We start from the raw sequence: 20,149 nt of genomic DNA on the forward strand, positions 1-20,149 counted from the left end.
CTTTCAACCGTGCATTGTCCTCTAAATTAAAATACATGAAAGTCTTGAAGTTAGTCAAAGGTCGAAACTCGCAGAAAACAGGCCACGATTCATTATTGGTTAAAATTTAGGCGCGCGCGTAGCGCGCTATTCAAATTTCTAGTTGAGATAATAAATCGTTTATATTTTTACACTGATTTAATTATTTTTGGGTAATTACTTATCGGAATAATAAAATAATTTAATTTTTTTTTGTTAATAATTTAGTAATTGAATAAATATATAGAGTGAGAAGCTTCTTATTTATTCATTTTATTTTTAAGGAAGTACGAGCGCTAGGCGGGGTGGGGATAGGTATCGACTCTAGCGCAGTAAGGGGAGAGCAGTGACCATATGATTTTTCTTAATATATAGATATACATTTAACATTGGCTAATGGCGGCATTTATTTTTCTTTTAATTAATACACTTTGATTAGTCGGGCAAGTGTCAATTTTTTTGAATTAAATTTATGACTAATATATATATATATATATATATATACTTACTTTCATCCATAAGTTTTTTAAAAATATTCACCGACAGTTTTACGAGAAAAATACAGAAATGTATCAAAATGTTTGGAGGTTACCCCATAAGACCAATGTTAAATTGCTCAACTTTAAAGTTAATTATTTATTTAAATGATCGGGCAATCTCTTTCAAATTTTCGGAATTTGTTTAGACATATTTAAACTTCATATTTAAAAAAATCAAGCTTATTATAAAAAGTTGCCTTGGTGCTTGTACTTCCTTAAAATGTAGTTGATGTTAATTTATAAAAAATTAATAATTATTCAAAGCATATAACAAAGTTATTTATTGTTGTGCAAGATAAAAAAGGTAATATTGAGTTTAAAACAAAAATATGCATGAGCTTTTTTGTAAAAAACAAATTTTTTGCTTGATAGTCTTTATATATTTGTTCAAGCGGAAGGATCCCAGGAAAAATATTTATCTCATTATTCGCATCAGAACACGATTAATAAATACTTAACCTGGTTTGACACAACTTGTTTCATTTTTCTGAACACAATTAATTGAATATATACTTTTAAAAGCTGAACTTACGATAAAGTCGATTCTCACCGAAATGAAATTTATTGTGCAACAATAAATTTCATTTATTATTTATTGTTATTTATTTATTTAGTTTTTATAAAGTTTCTTCTGAAGGCGGCTACTACAAATTTTTTTGTTGCAGAAAGTAGTAAAGTTAAGCCAAGTATTGGAAAACCGTGGAATGGAAAAATCAGAGACAAAGAGAAAAAGAAAAGATTAGAATAATAGGGATCATTGTTGGATGTATATGTGTCAGTGAGTTACCTTTTGAAGAATATAAAAGTAGGAAAGTTGCGATTTAAATGCAAAAAATTCGAGTCAATAGAGGCCAATTCTTTGTACACGTATACACATTTATGGTACAGTGACCTCGTACCGGAAAATAGATAGATACATTTCGGAGATCGGGGATCTTTGAAATAAGCAAAGAAAATAATGTGTATAGGAAAGTATTGATGGGAATACGGAAGCAATAAGGGATGTGTGAACTGAAAAGAATACTGTTAGAACATGTGTCTTGTGTACATTGAAATAGTTCTGTAGACTGTTGGAAGTAGACTTCTTTTTTTTATACTCTCGCGGAAAAGTTATCAAGCCGAATCAAATTTTTCTGCAAACATTATCATTTTTGAAATTGGTTTTTACGGTTCAAAGAATTTAAATTTATTTCCATCAATAGTGTTTTATTTTATCATTTAACTTTTCAAAAATTTTGAACTTTTTTTTTAAATATTAATCATAATCATCAATCATTACCTTGAAATTCTGTAAACATTTTTATTTTTATTAAAATTTTTCAACAGTTAAACGAATACAAAACAAAAAATTAGGAAAACAGTTGACCCTAAAAGACATCCCTGCAACTTCCCGCTAATTCCGTTAATACCTGGGCGCTTAAAATTGCATCTACGAAGTTTTTGAGCTCTTCGAGCTCAAAAATACAATCTGTGTGTTGTTTTAAGCTCTCCAAGCTCAAAAAGATACCTCTTCTATGCTTTTGAGCTCTTTAAGCTCAAAAGTCTGATAAAAGTTTCATAGAACACTATTTTTTGAATTTTCAAACCACAATAACTTTCGAATGAATGAACCGATTTTTACGCGGTTGGCGGCATTCTACGCAGTTTTTTAAGTTTCATAAAGAATTTCTAAGTTTCAATTGGTCAAACTATAAATTTCGGAGTAATTCCGAAAAAACACTTTTTTGGGTTTTCTTTCCTGCACGATATCTCTCGAACGAATCAACCGATTTTGAACGGATTAGCGGCGATCGACGTGGTTTTTTTATGTTAAGAGCTGATTAGTTTATGGAGTTGATCGATATAGCTACTTAAAAGTTATTCCAAAAAAACCACTTTTAAAAAAATTTTTAACTTCCCGCTAAGAAAATCTCAGATTTTCAAAAATCTGGAAGTTATTGGTTTTACCCCGTTTTACAAAAATCGAGTTTTCATCAGATCTCGACGTTTGAGGGTCACAGGAAGCTTCCCTGACTATCCCCGTGAGGGTGTCACTATGTCTGTGTGTGTGTGTGTGTGTGTGTGTGTGTGTGTGTGTGTGTGTGTGTGTGTGTGTGTGTGTGTGTGTGTGTGTGTGTGTGTGTGTGTGTATGTAAGTATGTAAACCTCTTATAACTATTGAATGGCTCCACCGATTCGATCGCGGTTGGTGCCATTCGAAAGGGCTTGTCCAAACTTAGATTTTGGATACAATTTGGATCGATTCGGACCGATAGATTTCGAAAAATCTAAAAAAAACTGAAAAAAAAAATTTTTTCAAAAGAAGTTAAAAAAATTTTGGACATTTTAAAAATTGTAATGTTTCAGTGGTTGGAAGTTGAAGCGTTACAGATATTATAATGAAACAAAACTAACTTAGCAGTGTTAAAATTTATAAATTTCTATGTAAGGAAATGCGAATGTTACGTGTTCAAGGCAAGACAAATAGGTCAGAGTTTCAGACTCGAAATTAAACTTGTAATCCTCTATACATAAATTTGAATCATGTTAGAGCTAATTTAATTGAAATGTATTTGCTACCTAAATAAATACATTATCGTAATTAAACGCGAGGGTTAAAAAAAATCTAAATTTCTCATGCAGAGCGTAAATTACGCTTACACTGATTATAATGAAGTAATCCTGACTATAAATTAATAAAAATATTCACCCTAAAATAAATAATTCAAGAACAATAATTTTATTTTTATTGAATCATAATTTTAGACTGTTAGTAAATTGTGTCGGAGATAAAAAAAAAAACAAAAATGAGTAAAGAATTGAAAAGTCAAAGATGAATATAAAATTTTCAGATAATACTTTGTCATAATAAATAATTCATGTAAACTATGATATTGAATTTTTCCGTTGAAATATTTTCAGATTGCTATTAATTAAATATTTATACAGGTATGAATAAAAAATTTAGTCGGTAAAATGGTAATTCATCACATTTATAACTCCTGTCTATTTCTATACAATTATTTTTATTTTAAAAAAATATATTCCTTCGTCAAACGATAACTTCACTGAATTTAATCTTAAGTTTTTGAATATAATAGATATGTATATACACCATAGAAGTTTATTGTGTGAATAAAGTCTTCAGAAAGTATATTAAGCGATCCGTCATTCTGTAAATAAATTACGTGGAACTTTCTTCTACTACTACAACAACTACTGCAATACTTAAACTAGGCTATACTTCTTCTTGTTCAGATTAACACTCTTACTCAAACTTTTACTCTACTGCTACAACTACTATTACTAATACTATTATTGTTATTGCTACAACTGCTAAAACTCATACATCATTTAGTTGATCACGCGTCACCACTTCCGGCAACGGTGTCACTTCCACGAAATTGCAGTACACTTGCGCTCTATAGTCGAGTGATTTTTTTTATCGCACATTGCACTTTCCTTACACGCGTTGTTATTGCGCCGACTTATTGTATTATGTGGTTTATCGTTCGAACTTTAAGTTTGAGTTTGAGTAGGTATTACTTCTATCCTATCCTCACTCCTATGCTCTATATGCATTAAATCAATATTTGATATACTCACACGTGTCGCCAGCGCTGCTCTTTATTAACCTCTGATAGCGTCATTCTGTTATTTGTTTTTCTCTTCTTTACTGAAAAATATTGAAAAATTTATATATATATTTATAATTTAATAAATTTCTCAGTGAATGAAATATAAGTATAATAAATTATTAAAAATTCATTCAACTAAATTAACCAAATAGTTCCCGTCGGATCAAACGCATTTTCCGCGTAAACCTATTCAATGAATTTCATTGAAACCTATTCATATTGAAGGCAACAAAGGAATTCTATCTTAATTAATTAATTCAATAAAACAGGCTTGAATATAGTCATTCCTTTGATGTGAAACAAATTGATATAAATTAAATAATTTTTTTCAGAATAAAATATTTCACTAATGTCATTTTTTTTAAGTAAAATATTTAAAAAATTTTTTAATAAAATGAATTAGCGTGTACTACATTCCAAATATTAAAAAAAATAAAATGTAAACTTTTGGTGAAGCATTTATACAAAATCCCGATAACAAGTAACTGGTAAAACCTGGCATAGTTACAATAAATCTAACAATCAGCTTAAATTCAAGTGTAAAATTTAAACATAACCACAAAACAACCACCGATACATCTATATACACAATAAACAGAGTAACGAGTATGCAAGAGAGCATTTCAAACTCATTGCCATGCTTATTTGCGGTTAAATTTACCATCGTGTGTCGCTTTCCACTACTTCTCATAATTAAAATTCCAATCGAAATTCCGTTCTACGCTATACTAGAAACTACTACCGTACTTGTATAATATGCAAAACATCCTCGTTTATTTTACATCGCAAAAGCACTCTCATCAAACTCTCGTTTCACTCATTACCAATCTTTTGTCCATTTGTTTATTATTACACTCCCCTTTTGCCCATGCATCCACATACATCTACATAACTATACGTTTTTTTCGCTTTTTCATCAACGCGCTCTCATGTAGAGGCTACACTGTAAAAATATCCACATCCACACATGCACTCATTGTCATGAACCATAACAAACAAAATTCCAATTCGCTTAATTCAGTTGGAAATATTTAATTAAATAAAAAAGCAACAATTGAAAATCAAATCGAATTCCATGCGCTTTTTCGGTACCAAAAAAAAACTTTGCGAATTGGAAAAACGATTACAGTTTAATCGACGAGTGATTTACCAGTCCACTCATCTACGTTTAGTTTATCCAGTTGACTGGTCGGTTCCACCAAAATGGAAGTGACCGGTAGTTAGAAGAGAATGGCGACGATGATAGATAATAACAATAATGATAATGCTATTCGTAATGATAATGATAACGATAACGATAGAGACGGTGATGGGTTAAGGTGTGGTGTATCCGTAAATTACAGAAGGATAGGAAAACGCTGGGATAATCACATCCCAACTGTCAACCCTCTATCCAGTGTACGGTGATTTAGGTATTCCACAAACCGCTTGTCGTGATGGTTTATTCGACGTTTGGTCTCTTGTTACCATTTAAACTTAAGTGTCACTAGTCAGTGGGTTCAGAAGCAGTACCAAATGAAGAAGTAGCTCATGAGTAGTCAAAAATCATCTTAAACTTTTTCCCCAACTTTGCTTTCAGTTGGTGAATGGTCTCAATGGACCAAGGTATATCTGTGAGACGGAAGTAATGGAAGAAGTGGCTCTCGCAGCTGGTAACGGGGAGTTTGCATCTCCTGGGAATCACACCAGCAAAAACGCCAACGGCAACATCATCACCCTCACACTAAAGAATAACCACATCATCGTGGAGACGGAAGAACGCGCTGTAAGTATGCCGTGAAAAAGAAACTTTTTATATCACTATATATTTATATAAAAGTATATCTAGTGTAGTACTTATATATAAGTATGTCTTATGCTATACTCTTATTGTATTTTATATATATTATAATCCCTTTTATATACTTTATTCTTCTTTGCTATTTCTGATACTTTTCGTTCTACTTTCACTCATTTTTCCAACCACCAATTTCATTCTCTCAAGGTTCTTTCCTTACCATTTTCCTTTATTTGTCCAACGACTTTTTCTTTAATTCTTCCTTACGCTGCTCTCTTATCTTTAGGTAACTCCTTTACCCTTTTTTCTCCCTTTATTACGTTTAGTTTTTTATTTTTTTGAACAATGAACAGATGACAAGGCAGAAAAAAGTCAAAAGATGGTGAGGAAAAAGTAAGTCAGAGACGGGTGGGATGAGGAAAAGTCAGAGGAAGTGGAAAAAGCTAAATGGAGGATGAGAAAATGCTAAAAAGAGGAATGGGTGGATGTATGAGAAGATGTATAAAAGCTCTCTTGCAAGCGTATAAATTCAAACTGCGTCAACTTTCAGACACGCCTGAGTTTATAAAATGTTGTTTGCAAATAACTGAGCGAGCAAGTTGTTCCGACAAAAAATAACTAACCGGCAACAATGCTCAAGTTTATTAAAATAAGTAATAACAACTTAATTTATGCGAATATCTATGTATACGTATGCTGTATGATATTATAAATGAATATAAAGTTTGAGTGGAGTTAATAGGAAAACAAAAAGTAAATTTTATAATGAAACAAGTTAACGCTGTTGTAAGCTCATTAGTGTATGTACACGAGTACAATGGTCATGCATACTTGAGTACGATCGATAAAATCGTGCAGTTTCTCAGGTTACGGTAAAATATATACGAATTTGAATAAAATGAGTAGTTGAGTTACTTTGTTCCGCTTATCAGCTAAAACAGCCACTTGACACATGAAAATTTACACTCGACGTTACTCGAGCACGTGCAATTGAACTTTATTATATTTGCTAAATCTTTTTTTAGATTATTAATTCTCATTTTATTTGATATATTAATTAATTGCAGCAATCTACCGTGAAGAATTATAAATTTGTACGGTATCATGAAATTATATTACGAATTACTCAAAAACACAATTGCTAGGTTATTTTGTTTTGTTCAACTTTTTTTCTCAAGATAAATGCTCCACATTAAATTACGTCATAAAAATGTGTACCGTATAGTTACACACACAGCATTATACGGTAAATTACTGTCTAAAATTTTTTACTACCTAAAAACACCTGTAATCCCCAAAAATTTTTTCCTACTTTTTTCAAGGTACTTCCCGGGGCTAAAATCAATTTTCTGCACTTCGTTTTTATTATATACATAACACCGGAGTATCTACGCATAAATTCAGACTAAAAATTTTTTTTAGAAAGAAAAAAACTATCAGTAACACACTGATAGAAGGATTTATTTGTACCAAAAAATATTTGTTTATAGTTAACAAATCTTTTATTAAAGACCACTTTTTAGTATTAAAGAAATATTTCTCAGTATTTAAAATAATTTGTTTGTATTTAATAAATCTGATATTCATTTATTAAATATTAATAAATCTTTTTAAATACTAAGAAATATTTATGAAGGAAAAAAATATAAATAGAAAATAAATGAGTTTTATTATTTTGCATAAAACTGCGAAGTGAGCGAAAATCTAACGAGTGCATTAACAAACCCAGATTATAACAATTATCTATTGTGTACCCAAAAGTTTAGATGCCATGAGCAAAATATAATTATTAGAATGACAATTAAGAAAGTTTGATTGCAAAATAACAGCCGAATATCATAACGAGAGAAGAGTAATGAATACAAAACAATCTGACAGTTGAATCAAGTGAATATTAAACACATGAAAGAGTAGTGCAGAGAGGTATAACTGTATACATAACACAGAAGCCGAGTGAAGTGAGAAATTAATTCAATGGTAATATTACCAAGTAGAGCTTTTGCGAGCAGACAGCCAAGTAATCGAGTACTCATACTTTGATAAGTACACAAATAACAATTTTCGAGTCATGAAATCTATATTGTGTGAATGGAGTCGTTCTAATTCGTCAGTGATTTAACTTTGATAACCGGGAATTCTCATTCGCAACTATCCAAGTTTCACAGTTGTTGGAGATTGTTCTAAGGTTACCACCAGGCAATTCCATCTCCGCCTATCAACCTTGTTGTCATCATCATCATCGCAAAAGTCGTTGGCATATTCATAGCTATAGTCGTAATAGTAGTTATAGTTATAGTTACAGTTTATAGTCCTACTCCCTGTAGTTCATTGGTAAGGCCGAAGTATGAGTAGTTATATGCGCTTCCTCTTCCTTTTCCTCTTCCTCTTCCTATTCGACTTCTTCTTCATCCTTGCAGACACAAGAATGCCCTCCGGGAGAAGCGGGATCATCTCTCCTGAGATTCGTGAACTTGGCATTTCAACCATCCAGTGTGACGCCGGCAGACCGGTTAAACTATTGAACATCGGAAGGGCGTGGATTGTGAGGACGTGATGCCGAACGACCGGGATGGCGTAAACCTGCCATACCTATCTCTAAGACTTCACATTCACTATACATTATATATTGAGATAATAGTAACCCTTTTACGGAAAATCATCAAAGGGAAATTGCGCTCCGTGATTTTAAATTGGCCTATTCACGATAATTTAACGCTTTCAAAGCTACTTACTTACCTCTTCAATCTCCTCTTTTCGCTTATTACCAAAAATATTTACAATTAATTTAATTTATAAGTCGTACGATTTTTTTTTTAATATTAATATTTTAGATTTTTTATTGAAGATCAAATATTGTAAAAAAGTAATACTATTTTCAGGTTGATCTATTTTATAAATAAAATACTGAAACTTTTAATGACAATTAAGCCGCCGAGTCACTTCATGTATCGAAAAAATCGGTACACATTCGTTGCATAGATAGATAGATAAAAAATTTATTTGGCTCTGGAACCTAAGCTTCCTCAAAGCCATCAATATTTAAATTACATTGGTTCACATAGGTTAGTATAGCGATGTACGTGTATAATTCATTAGTGGACTTCAATGTAAAAATTTTTTTACGTGCTTAGTCACTCAAATCATTTTTAAAGAGCATTTTTAACAAATTCATAGGTCCGTAAATTTGCGCTTGAATCAAATTCTCCTATTGAAAAATTTTATGATGAGTTTTTAAAAAAAATATAAGATTGATCTAAAAATACTATTATAATTACGGATACCATTAATTTCAACGCTTCCAATTACGGTTTGAAAAAATGAAACTATTGTAAAGAGAATGTTCGTTTTTTTAAAGAGCGTAGATGGTTTTAATGATAATGACGTGTAATTTTTTTGACAGTAAAAAATTAATATTTTCAAATGAAATATTTCAATATCGAATGTAATGAACGTGAAATTAATTAAATCGCGAAAGAATGTATAAAATCTAAGAAAGGGTAAATTAATTAATTGATTGCTCATTGAGTTGAAAGTCTCTGCTTTTGAAGCTATACTTGTACTACATAGGTGAATTTTCCGACACAGAGAGTTCATAAGGTATATTACAAAGCAGTAGTTTTTAGTAAACTTCAATAAATGTTAAAAGCGTTGCAATCATGTCAAAAGTTATTGTGCATCTCTAAATCCCTTAAGAAAAGCGCAAACTGCTCGAAACACGTTTGCATAATATTCTTGTTGGCTTGTTGCCAAGCCACGGCACGTTTACTTCGAATATCGTATACACGTATATACATACCGATCTTGCAAATACTCCTACTTTGACAAGATCACTAATGTCAACCCAGTGAATTAAGCCGCGTCTTGAAGAAACTTGTTTGCTTCCCTCCGTTTTAGCGCAAGACAAAACATTTAAGCGTTCACGAATAAAAGTTACGGGAAAATATAAAAGATGTTTAGCCGAGGAAATACACAATTTCTTTATTTAGATTTAATATATGTACCAACTAATGTTCATAATAAAGTTAAAAAATAGGATTAAAATACCATCTGATGTTTGTTAGCTTATTCGACTTTTCTTACTTAAATTTAATTTTCCGCGTAGCCAAGCAAGTTATTTTTTTATTATTCACAATAAAAATCACCTCTATCAAACTCCGCTGAACAAAATGAAACTAAAAAAAATTTTATCGTTACGACAAAGAACTTTTTATGGCATGCGAAATTCAATTTATGGTTTCGTGCAAATGCCATGTAGCCTAAAATAAGTAAATCTATCACGATAATTAAATAACGAGTAAAGGCTTTCATTTTTTCTTTCAATTTGATAAATTTAATTGTATAAAAAATATAGAAAGAGATAAAATAGTGTAGAACACTTTTTGAACAGCCGAACATTTTTTTTGAGCATCACATATATTATTTTTTAGACATTTATGTTTAATTTTTCGAAAAATCACAAATGACGCTTACGAATTATGTGAAGGATAGAAATTTACTGCATCTTTGGGCACTAGTTAACGAACGAACAGCAACTAGATCTTTCACGTATTTCAGTTATTCTGACATGGATAGCTGTCAGAAAAAGAAAAAAAAAACAATTCCCAGCGGGGATTTTTGTTTTTACAGTAAAACCGAGATACAAAACAACGAATAGTGATGTTCAGATATACCAAAGTCCCAGTGGTGCTGCTACTGATACTCTAGATGCTTGATGCCTGGTATCATGTTGGAACATACTCGTAGAATATTCCAAGGATACCAGATGAAAGCTAAAAACCTAGTTGCTGACTACGTGCCTCAATAAATCTCTTATCCACTGGAATTTTTACTTTACTGTTTTTACTCATATGAACTTAACCTTTTTTTGACAATTCAAATCGCTTTTTTTTACTATAAAAGTTTCACCTTTTTTTGACATATGAAGCGTATTAATAGTTAATACTCAATACGTACTGAGTATGGATGGAGAATGACAAATACGGTTATAGAAAATCCGTAAATATGTTTCCCTCTTGAAGGAAAATCAATAGTGGAGAAATTAAAAAGAAAAATGATAATCAAAGGTCAATTCACCAATTCACTATCGATTCAGTGGAAAACATACTGTGATTTTCTCGGTGAATTGCAAATAATTTTGAAAAATAGGTCAACTAAATCACGTTTCTTCAATTAATTTCTGATACTAAAACAATGATCGGAAATTTAATTAATTAAAAGTTTGTAATACGATAAGGAAACGGTTGATAAATTTTAATATTAATTGATTAATAATAATAAAATGTTAAAATCACTTACACAAAGTGAGCTTTTGATGTAACTACAGTGACTTGAGAAAGCTCATTGTAGATGCAAATTGAATTAATTTAACCTTGAAGCACTAGCTAACGATTTATACCTACATTATAACTATTTTAAGTGATAAAGGACTTACGTATTATGAGCCCGCAGCAAACGTTCTAACAACAAAGTTTTCTATGTGCCAAAGTAACTTTAGTCTAGAAGCTGATCAAATTTACACACCCACATGTATGTATGAGTATCTATACTGAAAGGGCCCTTTAAAATGGATTATCATGCAAGGGTTGTTAACAAGTTTTCACGAACTTAATACTCTTGAGCCGTAAAACTTCGGGATCAATTAAATACTTATGAATTTATTTTATTTAACTGAGAATCACTAGCATGTTAATGACTATTGGAAAGATAAAAGCATACTCGACTAAAATAATTCTCTAATTATCGTGCATTTTCAATCCTCCTTCACTTGATTTACCACCGAAGTGAACCATATAATCGATATATTTATTATATCATGTGAGTTGGAATTGGTAGTTTGTCGACCCATAGAAATTGATTGTCGTAATTAACAACTTTGTTAACGATTCAGCGATTCAATAAACATAATTTACATTATTCGTTATAAGCGAGAAAGCATTTAATATTCACGGCAAGTGAAAATCTTTCAATTTGATTCTATCAGTATTTATTCAAATGAATTATAATTATTGATATTATTATTATCGGCTGATTCTATTGCTTAAAAATGCACACCATTGCTTAATTATTTAAAACTGAGAAACAATGACATTAATTTTTAAGGATCATTGTTGAGATACTTTTGTTGTGATAGAAAATGGTTTGTTATGCCAACTACTACACTGATAGAAAGATTTATTTGCACCAAATAATACTTGTTAATAGTTAACAAATCATTTATTAGAGACCACTTTTTAGTATTAAACAAATATTATTTAGTATTTAAAATGATTTGTTTGCATTTAATAAATCTGATATTCATTTATTAAATATTAATAAATCTTTTTAAATATTACGAAATATTTATTAAGGATTAAAAAATGGCTTCTAATCATTTATTAATGATTTGTTAAATATTAACAAATATTTTTAACTATAAACAAATCCTTCTATCAGTGTAGTCCGTAAATATGACAAAATCGTCTGAAGATTTAAATTTACAACTCCAGTAAATTAAAACGTTCAAATCAGCCTACTAGAGCTTTCGGCCGATGCCAAAACCACGACTCCGAGGCAATAGGGGCTCAGCGGTGATAACATAAAATGTTAAACATTTTCGCAGAAAGTGATGCTAATTTATCACTGAAAATCTGAATTTGAACTTCCTACTTATTTATTTCAGCAAATGTTAGACAGCGATCAATTTTAATTTTCTTTGTAGCGAAATTACACACTGGAATTTTTCATTAAAAAAAAAAAAAAAAAACAATGAAATTTGATGAAATTTTCAGCTCTGTAATACTTTTAAATTAACTGTACAATTCATCTTTCTACAATTGGCGCTTGTTCGCTCTTGAGCTGGCCTCTGGATTTTTATTATTAAACTTTTTTTTATTATATTATCCTGACAGTTATATAAGTCATTTTTTTATTGGACATTCTGCTTAGTTTTTTTTATACAATTCCCTCTGCTGTTTTCATATATATATTTTTTTATATTTTATGAGATTACTTCTCGAGTGTAAAAAGAAAAAGAGTACAATAGAAATGATGCTTTCTGACATAAATCTCATTCCCTGCTAGAGAGATAAGGTGTACTAAGACAGATACTTGTTGTGTTAACTCTCCATGTCGCTTTTAGTACGACGAACAGCTTTAGACACCACCAACTTCGACGGGAAAGTCATTTCATAATAATGCATCGTACATAACCATGCAGGCAGGAACTTATTTATCAACAACAAAAATAGTTTACCAGTCTACTTCTAAATAAGTAAATTATATTTATACATAAATTTAAAAAGACAAAATATTTATTATTGAACTTGAGTTTCATGCATCAAGAATTAATTATCGGATATCAATAAGCGATATAGGTACTATCAATAACTCTAAATTAAAATCGGCTGACCGTATACAACTATTGTGACACATTTCGGTTGAATGGAGATTCAAGGTCTGCTTTTTTGGTTGTTTGAAAAAAAATCAATACACAAAAGAAAGATTCTAAGTTCTACGATACATTAATTAGTAAAAGCTAACTCTTTTAAATTCTGTATAAAAATTTTATTAATAAAGAAAACTTTTTCTTTCAACATTATAAAATAATCGTCTTCATCTATACTAATATTGTAAAGATGAAAGATTTGATTGTTAGTTTGTTTGTTTGCATTGAATAGGCTCCAAAACTACTGAACCGATTTGAAAAATTCTTTCACTGTTGGAAAGCTACACTATCCCCGGGTGACATAGGCTATCTTATATTATGAATAATTTGAAAATTATTAAATACCCGTGCGAAGCCGGGGCGAACTGCTAGTTCTTTATAAAAGACTATTTAAGAAATTTTTATAACCCATCAAAAGAAATAATCTCGCACTCTCCCAAATGAAAATCTTAATAAAACACAGCATCAGTTATAGGTACAGAGCTTTAATTCCTCGTCTTAACGATAATTAAACGTAAACTTTAGACTTGCTAGTAAAATAGCAGAAACTCATTACATACTATTCTGTAAATTTCAGTGTTCAATTACTCACCGGTTCCAACAAGTAACCGAAGCTATTTCGTGGGACATTTATCGAAGCTGTAGGTATCCCTCACTCTGTTTTCTCTCATATATACGTCTTCCACGTACACATACATCTCTCTTTAGGTTCGTACTCTTAACAGTAGCATATATATGCCCGTGACTGTCACGTGAAATGAATGGGATATATCAACGTCTGTGGCGGGTAAAAGCCATCTAAGGCTGCTCGAGATGTCTCGAAGACATCCAAACAAGTAAACTTAACAGTAAAACAACATCAGGACCAACTACCTGCCGAGAAAGTCCGGGAATAGAACCGACGTTCAAATAAGCTAGAACCAAGTAAAAGGAGACTCGGCTCCAGATATTGCTACCACCAATATGGCTTCTAAGTTCTATGCTGAATGTCCGAAAATAACGCTCGAACATATATAGATATACATGTATGGATATAAATGTATTATTTTATCCGGTAGACTGGCATGAGATAGGGTGGGCAGAGAATCTGGGGTTACGACTAAACACCAGATCGATGTCCCGGATGTCTGGTGGAGTGTGTACTCGGTGGTGTTACGCACGAAAGCTCCAATGAAGGAACAGAGAGTGGATCTCACTGACCTACCTCTGAGATATCGACCCTCACTTCTGTTCTCTCCTTACACATTATTACTCTCTTATATATCTACGGACGTATGGATGTGGTGTTCAGTATATATACTGATGTATATAATACATAGAGCAACCCGACCACCGTTAACCTACAGACCCTTAACGCTATACTCTTGTGAATGTACACAAGAACTTTCTCCCGGATGATTTAACTCGATAAGAAGCTACGTGATAGTATATGTCGTTATTAGAGTTTATCAGCTTCGTTACAATCCCCTTTGACATAGGTAACATATGTTACACTCCAATATCTATTACATGTCATTGATTACTTCTTTTTGTACCTTCATTATATCTTATTATTAATTTACTATTTTGAGATGAAAATTAGGTCAAGTATTAATTAAAAATATATTGTGATTACAGATGGCAATGAGTGATAATTCGTTTGTGGTTGAAGTGCAGCCTAAATACTTGAAGGACGATGTGGATATTAATACTGGGTCTATTGATGATATTACGGGGAGAGTTACTGATCAGCAAGCACTGGTTCATCGAGAAGAAATCCCTGAGGATCGTTCTTTAGGTTAATATATTAATTGATTGTTAAAAAACTTTAATAATTATTTTGCTCGTTGGAATTGAATTTTTTAAAGAGAAAAAATGTTTTTAATTAATTAACTTGAATGAAGAACTTCCGTAGCTTTGTATGGTTTTAACTTCCCGCTAAGAAAATTGAAAATTTTCAAAAATCGGGAAGTTATTGGTTTACCCGTTTTTCGAAAATTGAGTTTTCATCAGATCTCGACGTTTTAAGGTCACAGGAAGCTTCCCTGACTTTTCCCGCGATGGTGTCCGGGCGGCTGTATGTGTGTGTGTGTGTGTGTGTGTGTGTGTGTGTGTGTGTGTGTGTATAAGTTTGTAAACCTCTTATAACTTTTGAACAGTTGAACCGATTTCATCGCGGTTGGTGCCATTCGAAAGGGCTTCGCCAAACTCAGATTTTCTGTTAATTTGAACCGATTCGGACCGATAGATTTTGAGAAATTTGGAGAAATCTAAAAAGAAGTAGGAAAAAAATTTTTCTGAAGTGGTTTTTGGGATAACTTTTAAACGGCTCAACCGATCGATTCCAAAAACTAATCAGCTCTCAACCTTAAAACCACGTCGATCGCCGCCAATCCGGTCAAAATCGGTTGATTCGTTCGAGAGATATCGTGAACGAAAGAAAACCGAAAAAAAGTGTTTTTCAGAGTTACTCGAAATTTATAGTTTGACCAATTGAAACTTAGAAATTATTTATAAAGCTTAAAAACTACGTAGAATGCCGCCAACCGCGTAAAAATCGGTTCATTCATTCAAAAGTTATTGCGGTATGAACATTCTAAAAATAGTGTCCTATGAAACTTCTATCAGATTTTTGAGCTCAAAGAGCTCAAAAGCATAGAAAAGGTATCTTTTGAGCTCGGAGAGCTTAAAACAACACACAGATTGTACTTTTGAGCTCAGAAAGAGCTCAAAAAGCGGCCAGGTATTAACGGAATTAGCGGGAAGTTGCAGGGATGGCCTTTAGAATCAACCGTTTTCTAATTTTTTTATATAAAAGTTTTTCACTGATAACTTTGAAAAATATCAAACCTTAAAAAATTGGAGTATTATTAATTTAAACTTAATAAAATGAATTTATATGAAGTAATATTATATAAGTTATTAAAGTTTCTATTAAGAAGCAATAATAATAATAATAATTAATAGCAATAATAATAATACTAATGATAATTTAAATTTCAGAGTTCAATACAACAAAGTTATTTGGTAGTATCAACACAGGATTATCTCAATCGGATCTCTCAATAGCCAGTCGTGGCTCGGTAAACCACAGTTACCGCTATGGGAATCAAATGGAATACGATGCTGCCCAGTTAGGATATATGTATGAAGGCAGTAATTACATGAATGACCTCGTGTCTCGGGACTTAGAAGGCGTATCCAAGTGGGTGGAATTCGATAAATCACCTGACACCGAGAAAACACTCTTAAACGAGTGCGACAACTCGAACCTGGACAAAGACAGCAATGAATACGTGAGTATTCAATGTCCTTAACCCTCAGTTTATTTACTTCCATTGAATTATAATTATGCGCATCAAGTGAGCAAAGTAATAATATTAATATTAATATTATTTTTTTTTTCAGAAAAAATTAAACAATCTCGACAGCTCGTTAGACTCGAATTCATCTCTGGAGCATCAAGATTCAACAGACGCGAGTAATTCAACTGACACCGTCAGATCAAATCCAAATTTGCAAGTTAACGGTGCCACTCCAAATAAACTCGAGAGTATGGAGCGTAAAAGTTTGATCGGAGATTACGATAAACTCGAGCATAGCCACCAGACTTGTAATAACAGCAAGCCAATAATCACCGGGGCGCTTTTCAAAGATGATATACACGAGGATATTAAATTATCAGTAAATGATAATAATATAAATAACAAATTTGGTAACGTTACTCTATTATCTCCTTCAGAGTTGAATAAAAATTTAAAAACTGTCTGCGGTGACCAGAAACCCGAGGGCAGTGTTTTCGTGCCCTGTCATAAACGTACCAACAGCATTCCACCCCGACTCATCGAGGACACCCTCGATATCGATCGCAAGAAAGGTATCGACATATACAGTCAATTAAAGACTAGTATACTCCCAGGTTTAACTCCCAAGTTTGAATTATTACAAAATGAAGTTAGTCCAATTGACGAGAAAGAAAGTTAATCCCTGATAAAAATGAGGGATTTTTATAGTAATCGTTGCATTCATAAGTATTAGTAATAAGTAAAAATAATAATAATAACTATTTACAATATTAATTATAGGGATAATAAGAGTAATAATAGTAATACATAAAATATCCAACGAACGATAACACAAATTTGTATTATAAATATTTGACACAGAAATGTGTTGGAATAATTTTAAAAATGAGTTATACCATTTTATGATTAATCACGCGCGGGGTTATTTTATTATTTTATATTTTTGTTTTTATTATATATATTTTATCGGTAAGGATGGAAAAGGAAGTGAAGTTTTTAAGTTTGAAATAAGAAATTTATTGTTTCAGAGATAAGAATTTTTTAAGAGCATGACTGATAAATCAGGGCAAAGTTATCGGAGAACAAGACAAAGACGCATTGGTTTGAGGTGTGTATGTGAGAATATACGGTGTCAGACGAATTCCGGTGGATCGATGAGGAATTCATTGATAATGGGACTGTGAAAGACACGAAAGAAAGGCTGTCGGATTTTTCCTATCGTGGGGACAAATTGGCTAAATCTGAGGAAAAAACGATTTGAATTGTGTGAAAGATACGAGCGAAACCACGACTAGTGCCGTCTACGTCTGACGATTCTTTCGTTCTCGTTTTGGATTTTTTGGAGGTTACTTTTTTCAGCCCCGTCTCTTGTCTACTAGTGAGAACGTGAGTTCAGAGATTCAAGAGTTGGATGAATAAAATCCGGGAGAATGAACTGCATGAACCGACGTCAAGGCTGAGAACAATCGAGACTAACGAACTCGTTGTACGTTCTCGTGATCGTCGTAGTCGTCACAGACTCACTCGTAGCCTACTCATAGATCCTTCCAACGCTATACAACTCTCGTTTTACCGTGCCATAGCGTTAATTTTGTTCTCATGCACATTGTGAGTGAGCACAAGGGCTCGGGAACTATAACAGGCGCTATGATGAGTGTATGAATGCAGATTTACAGTCATAGAGACTGATGGTGTCATACTCTCTGCTATTCAATTGCTACCAGACTCATTTCCTTTTTTTGTATTTATATCATTACCCGAATTCTCTTGTATCCAATCAAATAATTATTTATTCATTTAAAATGGAACAATCTTCTGCGTAATTTGCTTTTTAAGTTTAAAGTGACTACAGTTTTGATCTTTTCAATTTTTATTTTAATAATTATGGAAAGTAAAAATCAAATTTTTATTACCAAATAATTTTCAGTTTTTATTTTTTACATTAAGTATAAAATTGAATTTATTATTTTTGTACTCTTGATCTAAAATACGCCAATTAATAACAGGAAAAAGTCTTTATTTACCGTCAGTATCTTATTTTTCCTCAATTTGCTAAATATTCTGTAAAAATTATCCAAACATTGTAAAAAAAAAAATAAATCGCTACGAAAAATGATTAGCTAAACTTGTACGAGACGAGTGAGTTTATGATAATAATATAATTGAATTGATGTGTATATTTTTTGTGTAAGATTTAAAACGAAAATATCGAAAAAAGTTCATTTGAATATTTATTGTGGTTGTGATAAAAAAAAAAAAAGAAGAAATTATGTTAATTAAATTATTCAACTCTGATAAGAGTGAAAGAAAATATTAAAATGTTGTAATCGTGTGTAATGATTTGATATGCGTAATTTTTTAAACTTTAATATTAACCTTAATTATAATTATAATTATCGTTATCATTATTATCATTGTGAATTTAAGGTTGATTTGTAATTGAGTTGTAGATAAATCACTTGTACTAATTAAGTATTATGTGCCATACTCACTAAATATTAAAAATATTTCAATTGTAAAATTCATTTTTGGTGTACAAAAAAGTGTGTACATGCTCAGAGTATATGAAAAAAATATATATATATATATTACGATGCAGTATTATTAAAAAAAAAACTAGAATATGTTTGTCATAGTTTTCGTCATCAGTAAGTTCAATATTCATGAACGTGGAAATTTTCGGGACTGATTTTTTTTAGTAGAAAATAAAAATAAGGAAAAAAAAATATAAAGTTTTTAATTTATTTTTAATCGGAGCTATAGATCACTTAACGTGGATTCTAGTGCCAAAATAGTTTCTTGAGTATTAAATAACTATTATATTAATATTAACACTACTACTACTAATAATAATATTAATAATAAATAAAAAAAGAAATATTATTCTAATTGAATGTTTGCAGCTCGATATTTATATCTCTGTTTTATGTATGTAATAAACTACGTTATGAAATTCAAATTTTATATGCTTCTGTTGTATATTATTGTACATTACAAACATATTATTATCGTTGTTAAATGACTAATTGCTTGTGTGACGGTTAATGTTTGTAATTACTTTACCAGCTCATACTCTGACGTACGTATTTTTGTCAAATGTGCGTCTATCCTTTCAACCACTTTTCAATTCTATTAAATTTTTTTTGAAATTATACATTAGCATAAATTTTAAGAACTAAATACATCTGTGTATAGTCACTTTACTCGATAGTGTCGTCGTAAATATATTGAAAAGTATAAAGTATAAATAAATACTATAAGATTTCCGTAGACGTGAATAGAAAATCTTTCTTAATAAACGATAAAATTTTTATTTACTCTTCATTTTTTAGTAAATTTTTACGACACATTTTAATGTCATATAGAGTTAAATTAATAGACAGCGTCACTATTATCGTTTATTTGTTCCTTAATATTTATAAATCAATCAATAAGTAATGAAATTTTGCATAATTAATTATATTTTAGCCTTATGTAAAATTAATCAAATA

The 20,149-nt window shown here is 31.2% G+C and overlaps 1 protein-coding gene and 1 long non-coding RNA gene across 2 annotated transcripts in view; one reads left to right on the forward strand and one right to left on the reverse strand.

Annotated features, from left to right (window-relative positions):
• LOC123275442 overlaps window positions 1-4,215 on the reverse strand; it is a 46,539-nt gene extending 42,324 nt beyond the window's left edge. The window contains exon 1 of the long non-coding RNA XR_006511684.1: window positions 4,143-4,215. This is a non-coding gene — a long non-coding RNA (uncharacterized LOC123275442). The remainder of the gene's footprint in view (window positions 1-4,142) is intronic.
• Window positions 1-18,525, forward strand: part of LOC123275441 — a 145,285-nt gene extending 126,760 nt beyond the window's left edge. Inside the window, exons 5-8 of the mRNA XM_044743581.1 lie at window positions 5,754-5,939; window positions 14,992-15,151; window positions 16,357-16,649; window positions 16,762-18,525. Of these exons, the coding sequence (XP_044599516.1) occupies window positions 5,754-5,939; window positions 14,992-15,151; window positions 16,357-16,649; window positions 16,762-17,337 (1,215 nt within the window). The 3' untranslated portion in view covers window positions 17,338-18,525. The remainder of the gene's footprint in view (window positions 1-5,753; window positions 5,940-14,991; window positions 15,152-16,356; window positions 16,650-16,761) is intronic.
• Window positions 18,526-20,149: the final 1,624 nt, after the last annotated feature.

Source organism: Cotesia glomerata, linkage group LG1 (assembly GCF_020080835.1).
Source record: "Cotesia glomerata isolate CgM1 linkage group LG1, MPM_Cglom_v2.3, whole genome shotgun sequence".
NCBI classification, from domain to species: Eukaryota; Metazoa; Arthropoda; class Insecta; order Hymenoptera; family Braconidae; genus Cotesia; species Cotesia glomerata.